This window comes from Ceratotherium simum, chromosome 30 (genome assembly GCF_057802395.1).
Source record: "Ceratotherium simum simum isolate JZ-2026a chromosome 30, ASM5780239v1, whole genome shotgun sequence".
Taxonomy (NCBI): Eukaryota; Metazoa; Chordata; class Mammalia; order Perissodactyla; family Rhinocerotidae; genus Ceratotherium; species Ceratotherium simum.
The window spans coordinates 18,018,187-18,040,408 of record NC_141929.1 but is presented as its reverse complement, the minus strand read 5'-3'; the positions used below and the strand labels follow the sequence as shown (position 1 = coordinate 18,040,408).

At 34.2% G+C, this 22,222-nt stretch overlaps 1 protein-coding gene across 5 annotated transcripts in view; it reads left to right on the top strand.

Annotated features, from left to right (window-relative positions):
* NFAT5 (nuclear factor of activated T cells 5) overlaps positions 1 to 22,222 on the top strand; it is a 122,498-nt gene that overhangs the window by 81,650 nt on the left and 18,626 nt on the right. For 3 of the 5 annotated variants that reach the window (XM_087420016.1, XM_087420014.1, XM_087420018.1), the window contains 5 exons: positions 266 to 438; positions 10,059 to 10,193; positions 10,318 to 10,370; positions 16,587 to 16,719; positions 21,012 to 21,095. In XM_087420016.1, the coding sequence (XP_087276142.1) occupies positions 266 to 438; positions 10,059 to 10,193; positions 10,318 to 10,370; positions 16,587 to 16,719; positions 21,012 to 21,095 (578 nt within the window). The remainder of the gene's footprint in view (positions 1 to 265; positions 439 to 10,058; positions 10,194 to 10,317; positions 10,371 to 16,586; positions 16,720 to 21,011; positions 21,096 to 22,222) is intronic. The other 2 variants (XM_087420017.1, XM_087420015.1) reach the window with 1 other exon arrangement.

Sequence of the window (22,222 nt, the reverse complement as noted above, 5' to 3'; positions counted from 1 at the left end):
CATTACTTATGTTCAGATTTTGAAATAGTGACTTTTCTTTTTTACTATTTTTCCATTATTATTATAAACATAAAGTTGACAAGATTAGGAATTGAATATTCAGAATTTACCCTTCTGTACTTTTTGAATTTGGAACCTTATGATTATATTACATATTCAAAAATTAATAAAGAAGCAAATTTTTTTAAGAAGAAACTAGTTTGATTAAGATTATTGTACATTTATACAACAGAAAATATCAGTTAATGTATTTTTTCTGTGTTAGGGTGGACTGCGTAGGGATATTGAAATTGAGAAATGCTGATGTGGAAGCCAGAATAGGAATTGCTGGTTCCAAGAAAAAAAGCACTCGTGCCAGATTGGTTTTTCGAGTTAATATCACAAGGAAAGATGGCTCCACTTTGACACTGCAAACACCCTCTTCTCCAATTTTATGTAGTAAGTAAGAAAATATAAAGATTTTAAATATATAGAGTTTTTTCATTTTCTATTAATTTTTCAGACGTCTCTAAATTTCAGATGTTTCCCATACTGCAGCTTATGATCATGCAAAATTTGAAACACTAAAAGCTGTAGTCAGATTTTCCAGACTAAAGGTGGGTAATTTCAAATAAAATTCAAAAGGTATGTAGCATTTTGTAATTTTCTGTTATCATCCGATATTGGTTTAAAAAGTAATTTGAATAGTTACCAGAAGTAAATGACAAAGCGGAAGAATTTTCCCAGCATCTTCATTGTGTGATAAATTGCTGTGATCCTAACTCTGTTTTGTGTTAGAACATAAACAGTAAAGTAAGCAGAACTTTGTAAATGCACAGCAGTTGGAGTTCTGATTACAAGTTATAGTATTTTAGTATAGTGTTGGGAAGTGGGAAATGAAATTTTTATCTTGCTAACCTTGACGTAGAAAGTAGATGATGTGTGTACCTCACCATATGTTCTGGTTTCCCTCTAATGAGTATTATTACAAGTAATAAATAGGAAAATTTTTCCTATATATATCACTTAAGATTTTCATTAAGTGTAATTTTCTTTGGCATTGTTTCTTTGTAAATTATACCTAAATTCAAAAGAGCTGAAGAGATCTATCCCATTCAGTTGAATTTCCTGTTGAGTTGTTATGGGTATCAATACCTTGCTACCCATAGGACAGTTATAGAGCCTTTGTTATTTAATTATAGCTTAGTTTGGTCAAATTGTTCATCTTTTCGTAAATCTTATTTTTCCTTTTCTTTTAATTCATCTCAGAAATGATTATAGCTATACTTTAGCTTAGCAAACACCTTAATTTTAAAAAGAAAGTACTAAAATTATCTTTCTGATCTCAAGGGAGCTCAATTAGATTTCTCTATTTTTCATTATTATGAAAAATATGTTTTGATACTAGTATTTTCTTGGGTTAATTCTGGGTAATGTTCAATTATAGATAGGGTGCTTTTAAAGAACATAGATTCCACGTCCATTCTATCACATTCAGATAGGGACAGAATGAATAATCTGTAGGTGGTTTATTGAGTTCTAAAGCTTTTCTAATTGAGGTATTCCAGTTCTGAATTTACTATAATTCGTGATATGTCCCAACTTGAATATTATTAGGATGGAATTCCAATTTTAGTTGGGCATATGCAGTTCTTTTACATGCTCTAATACTTTGAGCATGACCATAGGCATTCTCTGAAGATGAGAGACAGGAGATGCTAGATAATTCAGATCATGTTGCTTTAGCAGGAAGTGGGAAATGGTTGCCAACTTTATTGTTTACTCCTTTCATTAGTTTGTTCATTCATTTCTTTGTTTCCTGTTTCATTAAGATGTTGGTAAAGTGTAAATATGTCCAGCTAATGATGGTAGAAAATACAAAAAAAAAATTAAAAACATAATTTTCTGAAATTTTTCATCTGTAATTATTATTATTGTTAATTATCACCATTAATGATAATATATGTCCATATTGCAAAAAAGTATATCTCCCTGGAAGGCTGTCTCTGAGGTGGATATGATAGGCCTAAGCAGCAGCAGTATACAGTGGAGGGCATATATAGCTAATAATAAAAGTTACCGTATTTTGAACTCTGACTCTATGCCAGGGATTTTGTTAACTACTTATAAGCATTAAATCATTTAACCCTTACTGTCACCTTAATATGGATTCCATTCTACAGTTGATGAAACTGAGACCTGGAGAGATTTAACTTCCTCAAGGTCACAAAGCTAGTAAATAGCAAGACCAGGATTCAGAGCCTCTGCTTTTAGCCACTATGCTGTATTGCCATCACAGTCACTTACATTGCAATGCTGAAATGAAGTTTGAACAATTCATTTCATCCTAGCCATAGCTTCTGGATGGTTAGTACTATGGTTACAGTATGCAATTATGTTAGAGAACTGTTTCCTCTACCTAGGAGGTTTATGTTGTGTAATTTAGACTTTCTATGAATTTAGAAAGTGGATCTCAATTTATATTAGGGGATTTTATTTGAATAACTCTGTTGCCCCTTCCATTTCCTTTTGTAGATGTTGTTTATCATGGAGGTGTAGGATGTATATTTTTATTCCTCTAGTTGACTATTTGCCATTTATCTTGCCATCTGCTTAGAGACTGGATTAGATAAACATGGGTAGTACTTTCTTTTAAAGAAAGGGGTACCTTTGCAGTAATAGTTCCCATGCCTCTTTTAGAAGAGAAAGTACTAAAATAATAATTAATTTGCAAATAAGTTTACATGATAAAGAGTTTTCCTATTTGTTTCTTAGTAATGTTACTATTTTCATAGAATTTTATGCAAACTGATTTTTTTCTTAAAACATTGTATAACTAGTTTAAAATATTTCTAATAGTAATTTCTATGAATATCAATTAGATCTAATCATTTAGGCAAGAATCTAAGCCTCTTGATCTGCACACTCCTCCTAATGGGTTAATGATTTGATTTTTTAGAATTCTATTATTCTTTGTAATGAATGTCATCATTCTATGTTCAAAATGTAATTTTACTTTACCTTCATGGGTTTTCATTAAATATACTACCCAGAGGGCTGTAGGTTGGTCAGACAATCTTGCCTTGTTGTTTAACTGACAACAAAATGAAGTATTTTAAAATTTTTTATTACTTTTTAATTATTTTTGCTTTAAATATTAGACTAGATGAACAGGAAGAGGTATTAACTTTAATGTTACTTTTCATAGTAATATATTATCTCTATATTGTACTCTATGGTTTATAAAGTGCTTTCTTGTTATGTTGAGGTCTTAGGAAGTTAATAAATAAATGTTCCCTTTGTGGTAGGAGTTAGACATCTAGGAGTTACAGAAATTGAGATGAAAATACCAATTTTACTATTGATAAAAATATTAGAGGAGCCGGCCTGCTGGCGTAGTGGTTAAGTTCATACGCTTCCCTTCAGCAGCCTGGGGTTCATGGGTTAGGATCCCAGGCATGGACCTATGCACCACTTATCAAGCCATGCTGTGGCAGGCGTCCCACATATAAAGTAGAGGAAGATGGGCACAGACGTGCCCAGTGCCAATCTTCTTCAGCAAAAAGAGGAGAATTGGCAACAGATGTTAGCTGAGGGCTAATCTTCCTCACCAAAAAAAAAAATTTAGAAAAAGGACTGGCTTCTTCAGTCTGGAGTAAGATACATCTATCCCCCCAGTAAAAGCAGCTCTCCGCAAAGATAAACTAACACATGGACAGAGAGAACAATTTGGTAGTTACCAGGGGAAAAGGGTTTGGGGGTGGGTACAAGGGGTGAAGGGGCGCATATGTGGTGACTAACTAATAATGTACAACTGAAATTTCACAGTGTTATAAACTATTATGACATCAATTAAAAAAGAAAGAAAAGCAGCCCTCCACAACCGCAGGCCCCTTACCAACTGACAGTAAACAGTCTAAAACTCATGCTTTGTGCAGGTAGGCAGATGCAGAAGAGGGAGAGAAGAGACTGGGCTAATCATTCCCCATCCCTGCTTCCAGCTCCTCAGTAGTTTAAGTCATTCTTCCTCTCTAGTGAGTATTGCTCTAATGGAGTTTCCCACTAATAATTATACGTTATCCCATTTGATCCTGACAACAACTCTGTGATATTAATAGAATAGAAATGATTAGGGCCGGCTCCGTGGCTTAGCGGTTAAGTGCGCGCACTCTGATGCTGGCGGCCCGGGTTCGGATCCCGGGAGCGCCCCGAGGCACCACTTCTCTGTCCAACGCGAGGCCGAGTCCCACGTACAGCAACTAGAAGGATGTGAACCTATGACGTACAACTATCTACTGGGGCTTTGGGGGGAAAAACTGAATAAATAAAATCTTTAAAAAAAAAAAAAAAAAAAAAAAAAGAATAGAAATGATTAGTTTCACTTTATGTAACAGGAGAGGTAAGAAATCTTGTTTGTTCAAGGTAGGACATGGCAGATGAAAGAGATATCTGATTTTATTTGTCCATTGTTTTGAGCTGGTATGTGCTATAGAATATAGGAAGGATTTTATTTTGATCAACTGTAACATAATAATGGATATACTTCTTAAGTTGTATAGCTTATAATTTGTTAGTAGGGTATTAGCATATACGTATTTAATTGATTATTTTAAATTTACATACAATCAGGTTCTTGCTTTCTGGCCCATAGGAGACAATTTCTTTTTTTCTCTTATAATAGTTTACTGAGATATAATTCACATACCATATAATTCAGCCTTTTTTTTTGATTTTTAAAATTTTTATGGTGAGGAAGGTTGGCCCTGAGCTAACACCTGTTGCCAGTCTTCCTCTTTTTGCCTGAGCCAATATCTGTGCCCATCTTCCTCTATTTTGTATGTGGGATGCCGCCACAGCATGGCTTGATGAGTGGTGTAGGTCCACACCCAGGATCTGAACCTGCAAACCCCAGGCTGCTGAAGCAGAGTGTGCTGAACTTAACCACTGAGCCACCGGGCTGGCCCTCAGCCTTTTGAAGTGTACAATTACGTGGTTTTTATTATATTCAGCGAGTTGTGCAACCATCATCATCTAATTTTAGAACATTTTTATCACCACTTCAAAAAGAAACCCTGTACCTATTAGCAGTCACTCTCCATTCCCCTGTCACCCCAGTCCCTGGCAACCACTATTCTGCTTTCTGTCTCTGTGGAGTTGCCTGTTCTGGATATTTCATATAAATGAAATCATATAATACGTGGCCTTTTTATCTGACTTCTTTCAATTAGCATAATGTTTTCAAGGTCCATTGATGCCGTAGCATGTATCAGTACTTCGTTCCTTTTTACTGCTGAATGATATGCCATTGTTTGGATATACCACATTTTGTTTGTCCGTTCATTTGTTGATGGTCATTTGGGTTGTTTCCGTCATTTGGCTTTGTGAATAATGCTGCTATGAACATACGTGTACAAGTTTTGGTCTGGACATATGTTTTCAATTCTCTTGTGTATATACCTTGGAGTGGAATTGCTGGATCATATGGTAGACAGTTTCTTGTTTAATATTCTCTGAAATTCATTTATGACTCAGAAGACAGTTTTTGTTTTTGTTTCTTTAAACACATTTCTCTATACTTCTACTCCCTGTTTTAACATCATTTTTCTGAAAATATTGAAGGGAACTGAATTCTTTGTTTCAATTTGATCATCATTTTATCTCTATTCCTCAATCATTTTATTTGACCTATTTTTAAAAACAAAATGTGATATATACTACTAAAATTTTTTGTATTCATAGGCTCAGTCAGCAAATCTTGGCAGGCAGTGAAATTGTGCTTCTCAATCCTGGCTATCAGAGTCTCCTGTGGTGCATTAAAAAAAAAAAAAGACATGCCACTTAATCAGTGAATCTTAGGAATGTTTTGGGAAAACTTCATAGTTAATTTAGTGGATAGTTATAGTGTGCCCAATTCTGGAAACAAGACATGATAGCTTAAGGAGTTTACAGTCTAGCAGACTAGAGGGAAAACCAGACAAGCAAACTTTCTATTATGTTATATTATAAAATGATATAAAGGCTATAGTAGATACATGAATAAGGTACAGTGGAAACAGAAAAGAACATCTAATCCAGACTGCTTGGAGATGGTAAAACTTGTGCTATGTCTTGAAGGACAAATAGAAGTAAACCAGGCAAAACAGGGTTTAGATGAAGATCATTCTAGGCAGAGGGAACAGTGTATAATATACTCCATGAAAAGGTATGCTTCTTTTAGGAGAATTAAAAAGAGATTGACGTGATTAGAACAAAAAGATAGCTACGAAGAAGTGATAAGATTTGAGGCTAGTAGACTTAGGCAAGATCTATTCCGTAAAGAGACTTGTGTGTTGAGCTAAAGAATTCGAATTTTATCCTGACCGCTTTAGGGAGCTTGAGGCTTAAACTTAGGCTTTCGGGTACGGGGTATGAGAGGAGAGGAAAAGTAAACACATAAATAATACACAGTGAAACGAAGGATGCAAAAAATATTTTTGTTTAAAAAATTAAAAATAAATATGTTTCATTATTGGTTTCTGGTTTATGTTTATTTCCATGATTATAACCTTTTTGGCAGGTTTGAGCAGTTTGAGTAGAGTGAAGGGTGAAAAGGAAATAGGTTAGTAAGAAGGTTAGAATTGGAATGGGAGGTAGAAGGAAACAGGAAGATGAGAGGGAGGTAGAAAAGGAAGAGAGGCCAAAAGGTGATAGAGGTGGAAGGGAGGAGAGGAAACAGATACTTGATCTTCCATCTAGAGACACTCAGTGGAAAGAAGGCCCAATACCAGAATTCATGTTGTGCCTTGTGACCTTAAAAAAAAAATCCTGCTTCTACTTGTTGATTTAACAACAGCCATTGGATCCATTGTCTTTTTGTTTGTTTATTTTTAAGGGGATGGAACAATCATCCTCTTTTACATTTTTAACACCTTTAGATTTCTCCAGACAATATTTTTTGTTTTGGTATATTGTTTATATTATTTGATTATACTACGTCAAATTAAGAATATCAGTTTTCGTACTTTTTTAGTAGCCACCTTCCTATAGCAATTTTTTTAATATGGCAAAATTAATCATAGCTTTCTTCAATATAATGTATATTAGATTTTATCTTATAATGCTTACTGTATTAAATTTGACTGAGTTTAACAAGTTTCTACTTCTCTTATTTCTTTCTATCCCACAACTTTAGGAAAAGGATAATATCATTGAGTAAACTTTCCTTCTTTTCATAGACATTATTATAAATCTTTACTAATTCATTTGACATGGTGAAATATTTGCTTCGTTAAGTATCCAGATATTCATTAATTTTTTTCAGCTTTATTTTTGAGACCGCTATTTGAAAAGCATCTAAAAGCACATTATTTTTATAATACCAGAAAGGTGGCTGCTTTTTTTGTTGTAATTTTTTAAGCAGTGTAATCACTTTCAAGCGTCAGCTTACTAATTACTTAAAGATAAAAGTAAAACAGTTAATGCTTAAGTAATCCTGACTTTAGTTCTGTTTAGTGTGGAGTCTGTCTTGTTAGGTAACCATTAAACTTTTTAATAGAAAAAACCTTTTAAGGTCAAAAGCTAAAAGTTAAATTATCTTGGATAGTAGCAGACTAGTTCGTTGTGTGATGTAAATACAAATATATAGAAGATAAATACACATTGTACCTTCAGAGAGGGCTCATTTGGCCATTTTATGCCTTTAATACATAAAAGGAAAAAATGGGATAGGAAAAAAAGATTTTGATAATCGTCAGTGAAGTAGAAATTCCACATAGTATTTGAAAATGGGGGGGGGGGGGTGCGGCTCCATGACTTAGCAGTTAAGTGTGCGCGCTCCGCTACTGGTGGCCCGGGTTCGGATCCCGGGCGCGCACTGACGCACCGCTTGTCCAGCCATGCTGAGGCCGTGTCCCATATACAGCAATTAGAAGGATGTGCAATTATGACATACAACTATCTACTGGGGCTTTGGGGGAAAAAAAAAAAGGAGGAGGATTGGCAATAGATGTTAGCTCAGGGCCCGTCTTCCTCAGCAAAAAGAGGAGGATTAGCATGGATGTTAGCTCAGGACTGATCTTCCTCACAAAAAAAAAAAAAAAAGAAAGAAAATGGGGGGAATGGTTGTGACTTTCCATTCATTTTGTTGATACAATGTTTTCATATAATTTTGCCCTCTTGTTTTCTAATCAAAATAATATTTACCATGTTTTTCTTGACTGTCCTTTAAAAACAAGTATCTAGTCCTGATGTTACTCCAAAAAGTTATAAATTAGTTCAGTTAATTTTTTACTTAAAAAAGGGTATATAATTGCCATTGTATGACCAATAACTGTTTCCATTCTGTTCATACATTAACCCTGTGGGTTCTAGACAGTGTATATGTATATACATGCACAGTTTCTTTTAAACTCTCAGACTTTGCTGAAAACATCATTTGCCATTTAAATATTTAATAAGGATGGGATACTTAGTTGTTTGTATCAATAAGTGAGGCTAAATGATGCTGCAGTAACAACCAACCAAAAAAAATCTCAGTGGCTTACAACAACCATTTTATTTCTCCCTCACTTTATGATAATATTGGCTGTGATTTGGAAACAGGTCCATTCTCTTCATTCTGGGATCCAGGGTGAAGAAGCTGCCTTTATCTGGGATGTTGCTGTTTTTGTAGTGGAGGAAAAAGGAGATGGTGGAGCCATGTGAGGCTTCTTAAAGCTTTTGCTTGAAACTGGCACGTTACTTCAGTTCACATTTCATTATCCAAACAAGTCACATGGCCAGTTCTGATGTGAGTGGAGCAAGAATTAAAGCCTTTCCACAAGGGAAGGGGCTAGGGAAAGAGGAGCCATGAATATTTTGACAATAACAGTTTCCCACATTACACTCTTGTAAAGATAAAATTAACTATTAAATATGTAAGCATCTAAGGAGAAAAAACTTAAACTTTTCCTAAAGTTTAGTGGAATATCTCATTAATTTAGAAGTTGATGAGTTATACAGGCCATATTTAAGTTTACGTTTGCAGTGTGTATTTTGCAAGGGTTTATTAAAACAACAAATAGCATAATCTATGACAAAGTGCTTAGCCTTAAGGTACTTAAGTACTTAAGTACTTAAAAGGTATTTATTTGCATATACCTGTATCCCAGAGAGTATTCTGATGGAAACTAGTCCTTGAGTGTCAATAATGAAGAATGTTTCTGGAGTCATATATGTTGGGGAAACTGTATACTATACCCACTTCTTGGTTATTTACAGTGTACATCAGAATATGAAATGCTTAGAGAAATCCTTTTGTTTATTTAGCTTTGCTTAACCCCATATTTCTCAGATTTACTTGACTTTCGAACCTGTTTTGCTAAGCAATACCTATTAAATTTTCTTAAAGAAATCCTGGCATGAGGAAGTTGGTAGGCTAATTAGAATTTATTCATTAGATCTGGCTCCTCAGTACTTGTCAACCTCTTTGTTAATTTTAGTAGTGGCTAGTTAATCTTTGTAATTGAAAAACAAGTGCATTCTGTGTTTTAACCTCAGGGTATCCCAGTTCAGGGAGATCCGCTGGTAGAAAGAATTATTCTGAATCAGATTCAGTCTATTTTCAGATGTTCTTTTGGTATGGGGCCTCTGAATGCTAGGTCTAGGTCCTTAAAGAAGCCAGTTAGAGGCACTCATTGCCTCAGAAGTCTTGTAATGGCATAGCATAGCTGACATTTTTAAGGTTAGGATTGTGGGACAGGCTTGTTTTTAAATTGAATTTTTAAAAAATATTATTAAGACAAAAACATGACCAAGTGCATATTTTAAAACTTTTTTATTATTCATGTAAGGAGAAAACGAAGATTACATAATAAATTAAAACCTTATCCTGGATGTTAATCCATCCCTATAATATCTTATGAGTTATTAAAAATTAATGTGGACTTTTCTGTTTTTCCTCTGCTCTCTGTTAGGGTAAAAGTTAAGTTGCAGAATAAAGGAAGTCAAATTCAGGAGTAAACAAAGACAACTTACAGAACTGGATAATAATTGAGAGTTGATGTTAGATAAGAAATAAGTATTAGTGGTTCATTTTATGGAATGTTTATGTATACCCACAGCTCAGCCAGCAGGAGTGCCAGAAATCTTAAAGAAAAGCTTGCATAGCTGTTCAGTGAAAGGAGAGGAAGAAGTATTTTTAATCGGCAAGAACTTTCTGAAAGGAACTAAAGTTATTTTCCAAGAGAATGTTTCTGGTAAGTAGGCATAATACTGGTATAGAGATTGTTGCATTTTTCATTTTGTTATAAAAATATAGTCATAGCTGCAAGTAAAAATTTTTTCAAAATTTTACTAAGTCACTGTTTTTATTTCAATCAGATGAAAACTCTTGGAAGTCAGAAGCTGAAATCGACATGGAATTATTTCATCAGGTATAATTTAAGCCTTTTTGTAGTTTGATTGTTTACTCTCTGAGAAATTCAGTCTTGTTCCAAAATTTTCCTGAATCAACAGATTAAATTTCTTCTTTATCTGGGGTTGATGTAAGTCATTTAAAGTTTCTTCTTGAGTTTAACTGAAACAGAATTATTCCACTGATGCTAGAAATGACAGTTCTCTATTTAAAAAGGTAAGAGCATTAGCAAATTACCATTGTTAATAAATGAACATTTCTTTCCTAATATTTATTTGCTCTGAGGATTTGGATTATCTTAACCTACTGTTTAGTTAAATCAAAGGGAAACTTATTTATTGAGTACCTGCTATGTGCCAGATGTTTTATGTTTGTTACCTTTTTGCATTCAGAAACACTGTTTGTTACACTTGTGTTAAAGAGTCTATAGCTGTAGGACCTTGCCATGTATTGTTTTTCAAATAACAAGGAAAAAGAGCTTGAAAATAAGGATAAAGAACTGACTTAAGAATTAGTATGTAGAGCAGATAGGACCAAATTCATAGATGTTGAGACTAGCAGAAGAGAAGGACAAACTTATGAGCAAATCAGATAGACATGCAGAAGAGTTGTATGTATAGGAGTGGTTCATAGAGAGAGAAGAGAGAGCGGGAACAAACTAATGTGTAAAATACCCATAAACGTCAACATAAAATGCTGATGGGAATAGAAAAGAGCATATGAGAATAAGCAGAGAGATGGAAGAGGCAAAAATTAGAGAATCTATGGCCAATTTATCATAAAAGTTTGTAATTCCTTTGTGGTTTTTTAATTAATTTTTTTATTCCTTTGTGTTTCAAAAAAATCTAATAAAAATTTAAAACATTATATATCTAATATATTATATCCAGTATATTGCCAAACTCAAAGCTAAGGCCACAGTGCTCCCTAAAACTGCCATCACTTCGGACACCAGCCACAAGTTCAGGGATCTCCTGGCCACTCTCACTTTTGAACAGCTGGCTTCAAATTCAAGGGTTCCCACTCCCTCTCAGATTTGCTAGAACAACTCACAGAACTCAGGCAAGCACTATACTTAACAATGTCAGTTTTATTATAGCAAAAATATGCAAATCAGAACCAGCCAAAGGGAGAGACGCATGGAGCATAGGGTCCCAAAGATGAAGCTTCTTTGGTTCTCAAGGAAGCCTTGCCTTCTCAGCACATCAGCGTGAGGCAATAAGCTGAGTATTGCCAATAGGGAAGCTCACCCAAGCCATTAGTATCTAGAATTTTAGTGTGCAGTTCCACCAGAGGTCGAAACTGATATAACGTGTTCCAAAGCCCCCTTCATAAATCACATTGTTAGACTGTCCAATGGCCAAAGCCCCCAAACAAACAAAGATACTGCTATCAGACAGGATATTCCAGGGTCCTAGAGATCATCTCCCAGTACCCAAGGGCAAAGACTACATCTCACTTTGGATAAAGTTAATTCTTCACTATATAGTATCATGTAAAGTGGAGCTTCCTGTGTACCTAGACAAATGCTATGTAGAAAGTTTTCCTCTAGCCTTATGCTACTACATGGTGTCAAAAAGAGGTGGTGGGACTCAACTGTCATTTCTTTGTCATACTGGGCAATCTCTGCTAGACTAGTCTTAACTGAGGTTCTAGAGCTGCTTTGTCACTAGCAACCTGTATTACTTAAGTAAGACAAGTCGCTGTTGTGCCCTAGTTTTCTAATCTATAAAATAAGCTCTTTTACTAGATATTCGAGGCTCCTTCTAACTTTGACATTTTGTGATTTCTTGTATAACTTGTTGATCAGACCATTCCCGCTCCCCACAGAATCAATAGTGGCTTCTTCTGGAGGACTTCTAGAGGTTAGAGACAATGTATTATGACTCCTCTGTGTTCCTCCTACTATTAAGCACTTAATAGAGCCTCATGAAAAACTTGTTAGTTCACTTCATTCACTTTGAAGAAAAAGAGGACTCTGGGTTCTGAGGTCCTTTGTTCTTCTTTCTAAGGGCACATCACACCCTGATTTCCACCAGCTACTTATATGCCTATAGTTTTGGTCCTGACTGAAGCTTAATGTATCCATGCAATACTTTTGTGTGCCGTGAATGTATTTTGTTTTTTGATGAGTTGGTTAGATTGATATAAACTCCTTTGCTGGTAATATTCTATTTCAATTGTTATTCCTTACCTTAATTATCTTGTGATGCAGTTTTATAGATAAGAAAACTAGTTCTGGAGACTGAGAGACTTGCCTTATAAATTATACAAGATATTAATAAAATAGCCCCAACAAATTATCATCTTAATTTGCTATTTCATATAGAACTTAAGAAGTCTTTGTCTCCTCATCCTCACTCCTCTTCTCTCTCTCCCTCTTCCTCTCCCCTTCCTTCCTTCCTTCCTGCCTTCCTACCTTCCTTCCTTCTTCCTTCCTTCCTTCCTTCCTCCTTCCCTCCTTCCTTCCTTCCTTCCTTCTCTCCTTCCCTCCTTCCTTCGTTCCTAACCTCCTTCTTTCTTTCTTTCCTTCTTTCTTTCCTTCCTTCCTTCCTTAGCTTTGAAGCATGGGGTATTTACATTTTTAAAACACTTTTTTTCAGAGCAGTTATGCCAGCTACAGTAGATTAAAAAATAATCATAAAAATAAGATGTGGTGGAATGGAAAGGCATTATGTCCTTATTTGGTGGCTATATCTAGAGGTCCTTGGGTTTTTGCAAGCAAGTATGTGCACAAACTAAGTCATAATATGGTCTTTCATTAATTCTGTGGTTCTGCTGTTCATTTTAAAATTTTTATCCTTTTCAGAGAGAGCTTTTGTCTTTTTTTTTTTTTTTTTTCCCTTAAGAGGCTGTCTGGGAAGTATTCTAGAGTGGAATGAGAGCTGAGATATAAAGAGTTGATCCTAGAGATTATGTTAAAGAAAAAAAACCACAAAGATTAAACATTTACAGGGAAAAGTGATGAGAAAATATATTAAAAGAAACTTTGAGTGTGGTCAATAAAGAAATATCAAGCATATGTAGAAAAGTTAAAAGGGCCTCTGCAATATTAAAAAATGCCCAGAAGGTGATATAGTAGAAAAGACCACTTAAAGATAACTTTGCAGATTGCACTTATGAATAATTGTGATAGCTATTCATTTGCAACCCCAAAATCAACTCATCAGGTATTAAACTTTTTCTATTATATAAAAATTGAGATTTAACAAAGTCTGGAGAAACAGTTCTTTGTTTAATATTTGGCTCTTGTAGTCAAGGCTATATAATATGTTTTATGCTCATGTATACCAAATGTGATAGGCACATGATCATTATATCTATTCCCGTTTTAACAACTTTAGATGAGTTGTATAGGACCTTAATTGCCTATTACATATATATAAAATATATCTTAAAGATCAATCTCTCTCTCTTTCTCTCTCTCTCTATATATATATGTATCTTTAGGATGAGTTGATTTTGAAAGAAAGCAAGAGAGTTTAGCAGCTTGAAATGTGGTGGGGATTTAAAAAGGTAACTAGAAGCTAACAACAGGTATATTAGAAACTAGGAAGAGGTATATAATTTGATTTAAGAATTCCTTGTTTACAAAACATGAAACAGGCATTAGTGTATCAAAAATAGAAAATTATATAGATTGTCATTTCTCAATGACAATCTTAGTCTTCTGGATTCTTTCTGTTGCATTTTTTAGAGTGTAAGAATCAAAAAATAAGGAGAAGTTGGAGCTTTGGAGAAGATAGAATTTTTAGTATAATATGGAAAGAAAGTTATTGAAAGAAATGCCAGAAAAGATCCTCAGAATTTGTGGGAACAGCTAGACTAAACAAAGAGTTGAGAGTTTAGAGGTTATTCAGATTGGTTTTATTAGGAATTTTATTTTGTTATGTGTCTCTAATTATATATATATGTGTATATATATGTATATATATATACTGTATATACATACATACAGTATATATATATACTATATATAATTATATACTATATTATATATTTACATACATAGATATATAATATACATATATATATCCCCAATTGCCAAATGAATGTGGCAATGATAAATTATCTCTTAAGAGAGTGAAAAATATCTAGCACCATTGCTCATAAGCTCTAAAAAGATTATCTGATTATCTGCTGAGAAAAAAAAATCGTTATTTTGAATCCACACAGATTTTTCTAAATAATTAAAATTCATATAGTCTTCTCTTTATATCCAAAAGAACATTGTACCTGCTCCAAAAGCCTCCCTGCCCTTCGTATGTTTTGTCTGTATTATACTCCTAGCTCAGCAGCAGTTAATTGCTCTTAATTTGTGAGAACAGTATTTAAAAACAACTTTCTATCACTATTCACAATTTACTTAGTTTTTAATTCAAATCACTTGTAGAATTTCTAGATTCAGATTGAGGAAGTATGAAGAATTAGTGTCAAAATAGGTTCATTTGGTTTTTAAAAGGTTTCAAATAAGGTTTGCTTAAATACGCTCTCTAACGCAAGTGGGATAAAAGTTTTTTGATAAAATATGCATCTGACTTTTAGGTATTCATTCTGTTACTGATTACCAAAAAACAAGTTTTTATTCAGAAGAATAATTTCAATTATAGAGTTTGCCAAATAATTTTAAGACTGGAAGGATACTTCACAAGTCCATCTATTCAACCATTTCCTTAACTATAGGGTAGGACTGCTTTGTGATGTAGTTGCAATGTTTAAACAAAAGAGTAAAAGTGGGAGTAGACAAGATTTAAAAACTATTTCTTAGAAATTGGATAAGTGCAGGTACATTTTTTGATGACCTCATGTACAATTGAGTGTGTGCTTTCAAATTTTTGCCCCCTAGTACCTGTGAATGTGCACAGATTTATACATGTTTTTCCACCTGGCTTAAAAGCATGATTTTTTTTTGAGATGGCTAACTGGGCTTAGGAGGCATTCTATTAATGCCATAAATCAGAAGCTGTTTCTTTATTTATAATGTGACTATCTCAGAGAGTGTTTTCAGATAGCTTAGAAATAAATTAAGCGCTCAGAAATTGAAACCTTGACCTTGGCCTCATTTGTCACATATTCTCTTCAAGTGAGTCAACCAACTATAGTCTAACTAAGTAAAAAATATCATCAGACTCACTTCACCCTCAGCTATCAGCATTGGCTTTCTGCGTATCACATCCTCAGTACAAAAACATAATCACTGCCCCTTGATGTTCCTTCCCGTTACTATAATGCACTAGGGAAGAAGAGAATAAGTCAGGTGTGGTTTGCAGTATCTTCCAAAAAGATGTAGTCCCAGTGAGTAAGTGCTGGTGAAGCATTTATGAACTCTTCCCTTTTCTAATAAGGATGCTTCTACCACTATTCTGACAAAAAAATAACTTTGATTTACTGGGGTTTGGGTAAAATGAACCCTGTTTGAATTTAAATGAGAATTAATGGTTAGGAAGCAGTGAGTTGCATTGTGAAGTGCATCTCACAATTAAGGTTGTACAAAGCATATGGTAACTGACATTGTACTTGGTGGGCGTATTTTCTCCCTCAAAATTTATTCATTCTTTTATTGAACAATATATTTGAGTGTATTTTGTGTAAAGTGCTTAGCAGTGGAGATCGAATGAAGAATAAAACATCCTAGGTTCTCATGGATCTTACATTCTTGTGGTTAGAGGCAAAAAACAAGCAGATAATCACAGTAATTTCAGGTGGTGATAGTGCTATTTTATAAATAAACAAGATTATGTGATCAGGTGGGAGAGAGGGGTGCTCCTTTAAATAGGATGGTCAGAGAGGGCTTCTCGGAGGAGGTGACATTTGAATAAGACCTGAAAATGAGTAAGGAACTAGCCATTTGAAGAGGTGAAGGAAGAATATACCAATGGGAGGGAACAGCAAGTTGTAAAAGCTCTGAGGTAAAAATGAAGTTAGTATTTTAAAAGAACGGACTAGAAAGTCAGTGTGGCCAGAGTGTAACAAGCTGGGAGAGAATGGGAATCAGATAACGTTGACAAGACAGGGACCATGTAAGCCATTGTAAAACATTTGGATTTTACCTTGAAAGCAGTTTTAAGATTAGTGTCCTGATGCCTGTGAACCTAAGCTTTAAAATAACATTTTTTTTTCTAGTCAGACTAACTTTACAGCTAACAGGATGTGTACTTATTTGTAATTTTTTATTTCAAACTTTTATTTTAAAAATATTGCTTCTTTCTGACTCTTGTAATTTTCTTTCAATTAGAATCATCTTATTGTGAAGGTTCCCCCGTATCATGACCAACATATAACTTTGCCAGTATCAGTGGGAATATATGTAGTGACCAATGCTGGAAGATCTCATGATGTTCAGCCTTTCACTTACACTCCAGACCCAGGTATGTCAAAATAAGAAATTCTGAACTAAAATGAGTAATTGATTTCTAGTTCTTTGGAAAAATATAAAGATGACCAGCCAACCAAAAAGAGAAAGTTGTGCACTAAGAGGAATTGATACCAGTATTTTTTGGAGATGGCATTATTTCCTAGGAAGATGGCCACCAAATACTGCTTTTACTCTTATGTTAAGGGAATCATTTCTGCCTTATGCTCTAATAATAAAAGAAAAGCTAGGAATGCTCTGACGTCAGAGTCTCCAGAGTTATCGTACAGGTTACTCTTTAGTAAAAATTACCATTCATTGAGTACCTCTTATGTGCAGAAAGGTGAAAGTGACAACTTGGGGAAACTGCTAATAGTTTACTCTGGGTGGCTTATAGGATGCATTTTGGTAGAGGTGAGAAATAAGCTTAATAAGATAAGTAATAAAATCACAAAGAGAGTGATATGCCTGTGACGCTAATTTGTGTAATCAAAAATATCAAAGACTGCTAGTGAATAAATATTTTTGTTTTTTTTTTTTAATTTATTTAATTCTTCCCCCAAAGCCCCCGTAGACAGTTGTATGTCATAGCTGCACATCCTTCTAGTTGCTGTATGTGGGACACGGCCTCAGCATGGCCAGAGAAGTGGTGCATCCGTGCACGCCCGGGATCCGAACCCGGGCCGCCAGCAGCGGAGCGCGCGCACTTAACCGCTAAGCCATGGGGCCGGCCCAATAAATATTTTAAATATAAGCATTTAGTTTAGATGCTGTAGAAACCAGAGCAGTAAGAGCAATTGAAATGTTAAAAGTTTAGAAGATCTCTTGGTGAGAACTATCTTATGAGTTCTTTGCCAGCGTTCATTTAGTTGCCTGAAGAAGAGAAGCCTTTTCCTGGGAGAGAAAGGGAGAACATTTTGGAAATAGAAACTCTTCACATGTTCCATTGACCTAGGCTGGGTTTCTGCCATGCTTACTATTGATTCAGTTCATTCCAGTCTCAGGCATACTTCAAAAGTAGCAATTCCTCCGTATCTGTAAATTTATTGATGTGTTATTCCCAAATAGTTCAGGATTCAGTGAGGTACAAAGTGAAAAAAAGGTATCAAGGAAAGAAAGCTGTGGCAACAAAAAGTGATGGAAATAGTAGCTAGGACAGAGTTATATCTAGTCTTGATAATTACTTTCTATCACTTAATGTATCTGTTCCCTTTTTTTTTAAATCATGTCTGAATTTCACAACATTGGTTATTTTCCACCAGTTTGCTACAAAAGTATGACACAGTATAGCACTAATGAAATCCTCTTATTATTTGTCTCAGACTAAAAGATCACAAGTAGAAATTTCAGACAGAAAAAGGCAAAATTTAGAAATAATATACTGACTTCAACAAAAATAGGAAAGAGAAGATTGGTTTATACTCAAAGACAAAATACTTGATTGTTTTCTCACTAGGAAAGGCTCAAAAATCCAAGAAAGTTTAATTTAAAACTAATGGTAGTTAAAGCATTTTAGTAACTGTTAGTTACTAAATATTGACATTTTATATTTTGCGTAAGGAGGAGCTTGCTCATGTGGGGAGAAAGATGGCATAATTAATACATAAGAACTTTTTTCCTAGTGAGCTTCTATATCATTTGTATGGGAAGGGAAGAGGGAGGTATAAGTGTGTGTCAGGGAATAGTCTTAAAGTTTTTGCTATCCTGAAGATACTCAGTTTTTGTTCTTACTTGTTTGTCTTTATTGATTAATTATAAAAAACTTAAGGACTTTGAAGTATTTAGCATCAGCACTAAGAATCCTCATTTCTTAGTGATAAATGCTGATTATTAGAAATTTCCAAGAAAAAAAAAAAAAGAAATTTCCCTTTGATAAATTGCCAAATAAAACAGCTTTTAAGTCTTCTGCTTTAAAGCCCATACTAATTGGCTATATTTGGCCACATTTAGGCAATCATTAACGTATGTTTATTCTTTTAAGTTTTTCGCCCACGTATTTTGTATAGCATAGATAGCAGTCATTCTCAGAAACTCTTAATTGAATAAACACATAGTATGCAGACTTTGTAATAAGATCCAATGCTTAGGTTTCTGCCTTTATGATGTAGCTAGTTAAAGAATCGTCCCGTGATTTCACTTTTTTGTATTTTATAAAATGTAATCATCTTTTCAGGTGTAGATGAGAGAGAATATGATTTCAGAAAAACATGGTTATAGAAAATTTGCAGTATCTCATTATCATTCATCTGGGGGCTGTGGTTAAACATTTGAATATTCAATGGTGTATGATTATAACGGCTAAAACTAGACCCACCCTAACACTCTCAAGTCAGAGTAGAAATGGCAACTGTTATACCATTTGTCTAAATATTTAAAAGTTATAAATAAAACTAACAAATCATTAAATAAAATATATCCTGTCCTCTTAATTTGACCAAGATACCTGGAAGGCCAGATTTGAATTTAGGATTTTCAGACCGCTTGGAATTCCAAGCTGGAATATGGCAACATAAGAAAAGAGGATCCCCAGCCTGCCACCCTTCTTTCCCACTCCTGGCTCCATCCTACACCTGGAGGGCCTTGAGGCACTAACCAGTGCTTCCAAGCTCTGTCCAGCCTATAGGCCTAAGACTGCACACATAGTCTGGAGTAGTTGTACAAGAAATTTTGAGATCTTGGGTACCTGGTACATGGTCTTAAAAGTAGGACCAGCGCAAGGGCTCAAGTGAACATAAACTGGCTCTGCGTGTTCTGCCAGACACAAGCCCCTCTAATGCCCTCTGGGTCTGTACTGCCCAAAATACATCACGTTTACATGCTGTCATGCACTTTGCAGTGTCATAAAACCTATGTTTCATTGCCAGTTAGTCTCTGAAGCTTTGCTTAACCATTAAAGCACCTTTAATTTTTTTTACTTCAGTGTATTAAGACACAGAAATCACATTGTGTATTTTTTGCAGTGACTCTGTAGTGATTCCTGTAAGAAATTCATATTCATATTTTTTTGTTGCTCTAAAAATGAATGACTAAAACTTGATTTAAAAGTAGAAATTTAAAATTTTTTCAAAGATTAGTTTCTATTTTTAAATCTGTAATTGTTAGAATTAATGTTATGCTTAAAAATCATATATAGATTTCTTTTCCATTCAATTTCCTATATATCATTCATTGGACCTCCTGTGCAGCATGCTAAGATAAATCATTTAACTTTACTTTTAGGAGATTTGTACATTTTGTCTCTTTACTCACAATTAACTATCTCTTTATCGTCTCTTTGTAACTATCATTTCACATTGTCGTGTCAAGAATAAGATATTGAAAATAAGCTGACTCAGTTTCCATTTTGAATAAAGTTAGGGAATATACAATAAATATATTGGAAAATAGAAATTAAAATCTATTTAAATAAAATTATACAGTCGTTTAAAGCAAGAACCTGTTTATTTGGAATTTATTTAACTTTATCATTCAGAACTGATCTCTATTCTTAGGCTCATTAAATTTAAAGTTGTCATAGTAGATGTAGAGTCATACATCACTTAGCAACAGGGATATGTTCTCAGAAATGCATCATTAGGTGATTTTGTCATTGCGCAAACATCATAGAGTGTACTTACACAAACCTAGATGGTATTAGCCTACTACACACCTAGGCTATATGGTACTAATCTTATGGGACCACTGTCGTATATGTGGTCCATCATTGACCAAAACATTGTTATGTGGCATGTGACTATAGTTGATATGATATAAGATAAATTAGATATAATAGCCCAAGAATTCTCCATTAATAATAGCAAAGTTTATTTTTTCCAATGCTTTACAAAAAGAATAATCATAATGTTATAGATTCTGTATATTCATCACAGTTTTTTAAATTTAGCTGAATTAATTGACTAATGTTTCTGAATCAGTATTTATTTAATAAATCATTTATGTAAGTGAATGGTGAATTTTTTTTCATGCTAGTGTTACAGTATATTTGATAAGTTTAAAAAGTCATATTAATCTTCTACTCAGATATCATCTGTGTGTGTACTGTTACAATAAGGATTTTTTAAAAGTTGCTGTTGTTTTTGTTTTGTTTTGATAAGTGAGCATATGCTTCTGCCTACTTGGAGATTGGTAAATATTAGAGCATAGACTGGTGGTTATAAAAACTCATTTCAACCTAGAATTTCTGCTAAACAAATAATTTAATGATGCTTTGTGAGAAAATATTCCAATTAAAGAATTTCAGGATCCATATTTTGTTAGGATGAATAAGTTTAAATAGATACATTAATCTTTTTTTGTTTGTTTTAATAGCAGCAGCTAGTGCTTTGAATGTAAATGTGAAGAAGGAAATATCTAGTCCGGCGAGACCTTGCTCTTTTGAAGAGGCTATGAAAGGTACCAAGTTAATTCTTCTCAAAAATTGTAAATGGGTGATCCTATATGGTTTCTCTAGCAAACCTTACTATTTTGTTTTCCCTTATATACTTGGAACACTTAGCAGGGTTATCTTCTGTATTGTAAAATAAATATTTGTTTAACTTTACTGAAGGTAGAAACTTGTTTCCCAATTTGGTATTTCCCTTCATTCACCATATAAACAGCTTTTCTTTAACATATGTTGGAATGGAGGAGTTTTTTCTTCTGTCTTGTTTTTCATTCCCCAATATTAAAAATCTTAAAAGTGTATATAATGTATACAAAGTAGAGTCTATAAAGCTTCTTGTTACCAATAAGATTAGTACTTGACGTTGAGACTAAAGAGACCAAAATATGAAATATAGACATTTGAAAAAGTTGCTTCAGTTTCTTTAATTATCATTCTTTCTTCTGAGTTAAATCAAATTAAATTTAAAAATTAAAAATACTTATGTTTTTAAGGGGCATAATACACTTAATAAATTTTATCAAATACAGTGTTTTTTTCCTATTGTCAATAGTAAAATTCAGCAGTCACATATATAATGTGTTCACTGTAGCTTGTCATTGTAATTTCTAACCATGAACACTATCCAGAGTAAATTAGTGAGGAATTATGCAGTCGTAAGTAAACTACCAAGATGATCTGATTCAACTACAGGAAAATTTACAAATCTGTGCTATGGATAACCATAGCTAATGTTTATTGACCGTATATTAAGTGCTGGGTAATATGCCACACTCTTTACTGGCATTATCTCATTTAATCTTTCAAGCTCTATGAAGTAGGTAATTTATCATTCTTATTTCATAGATGAAGAAACCAAGGTTCCAGCGAGGTTAAATAATTTGCCTAGGGGCCGGCCCCGTGGCTTAGCTCCGCAACTGGTGGCCCGGGTTTGGATCCCAGGCGCGCACTGACACACCGCTTGTCCGGCCATGCTGAGGTGGTGTCCCACATACAGCAACTAGAAGGATGCGCAACTATGACATACAACTATCTACTGGGGCTTTGGGGAGAAAGAGAGAAAAAAAGGAGGAGGATTGGCAATAGATGTTAGCTCAGGGCCGGTCTTCCTCAGCAAAAAGAGGACGATTGGCATGGA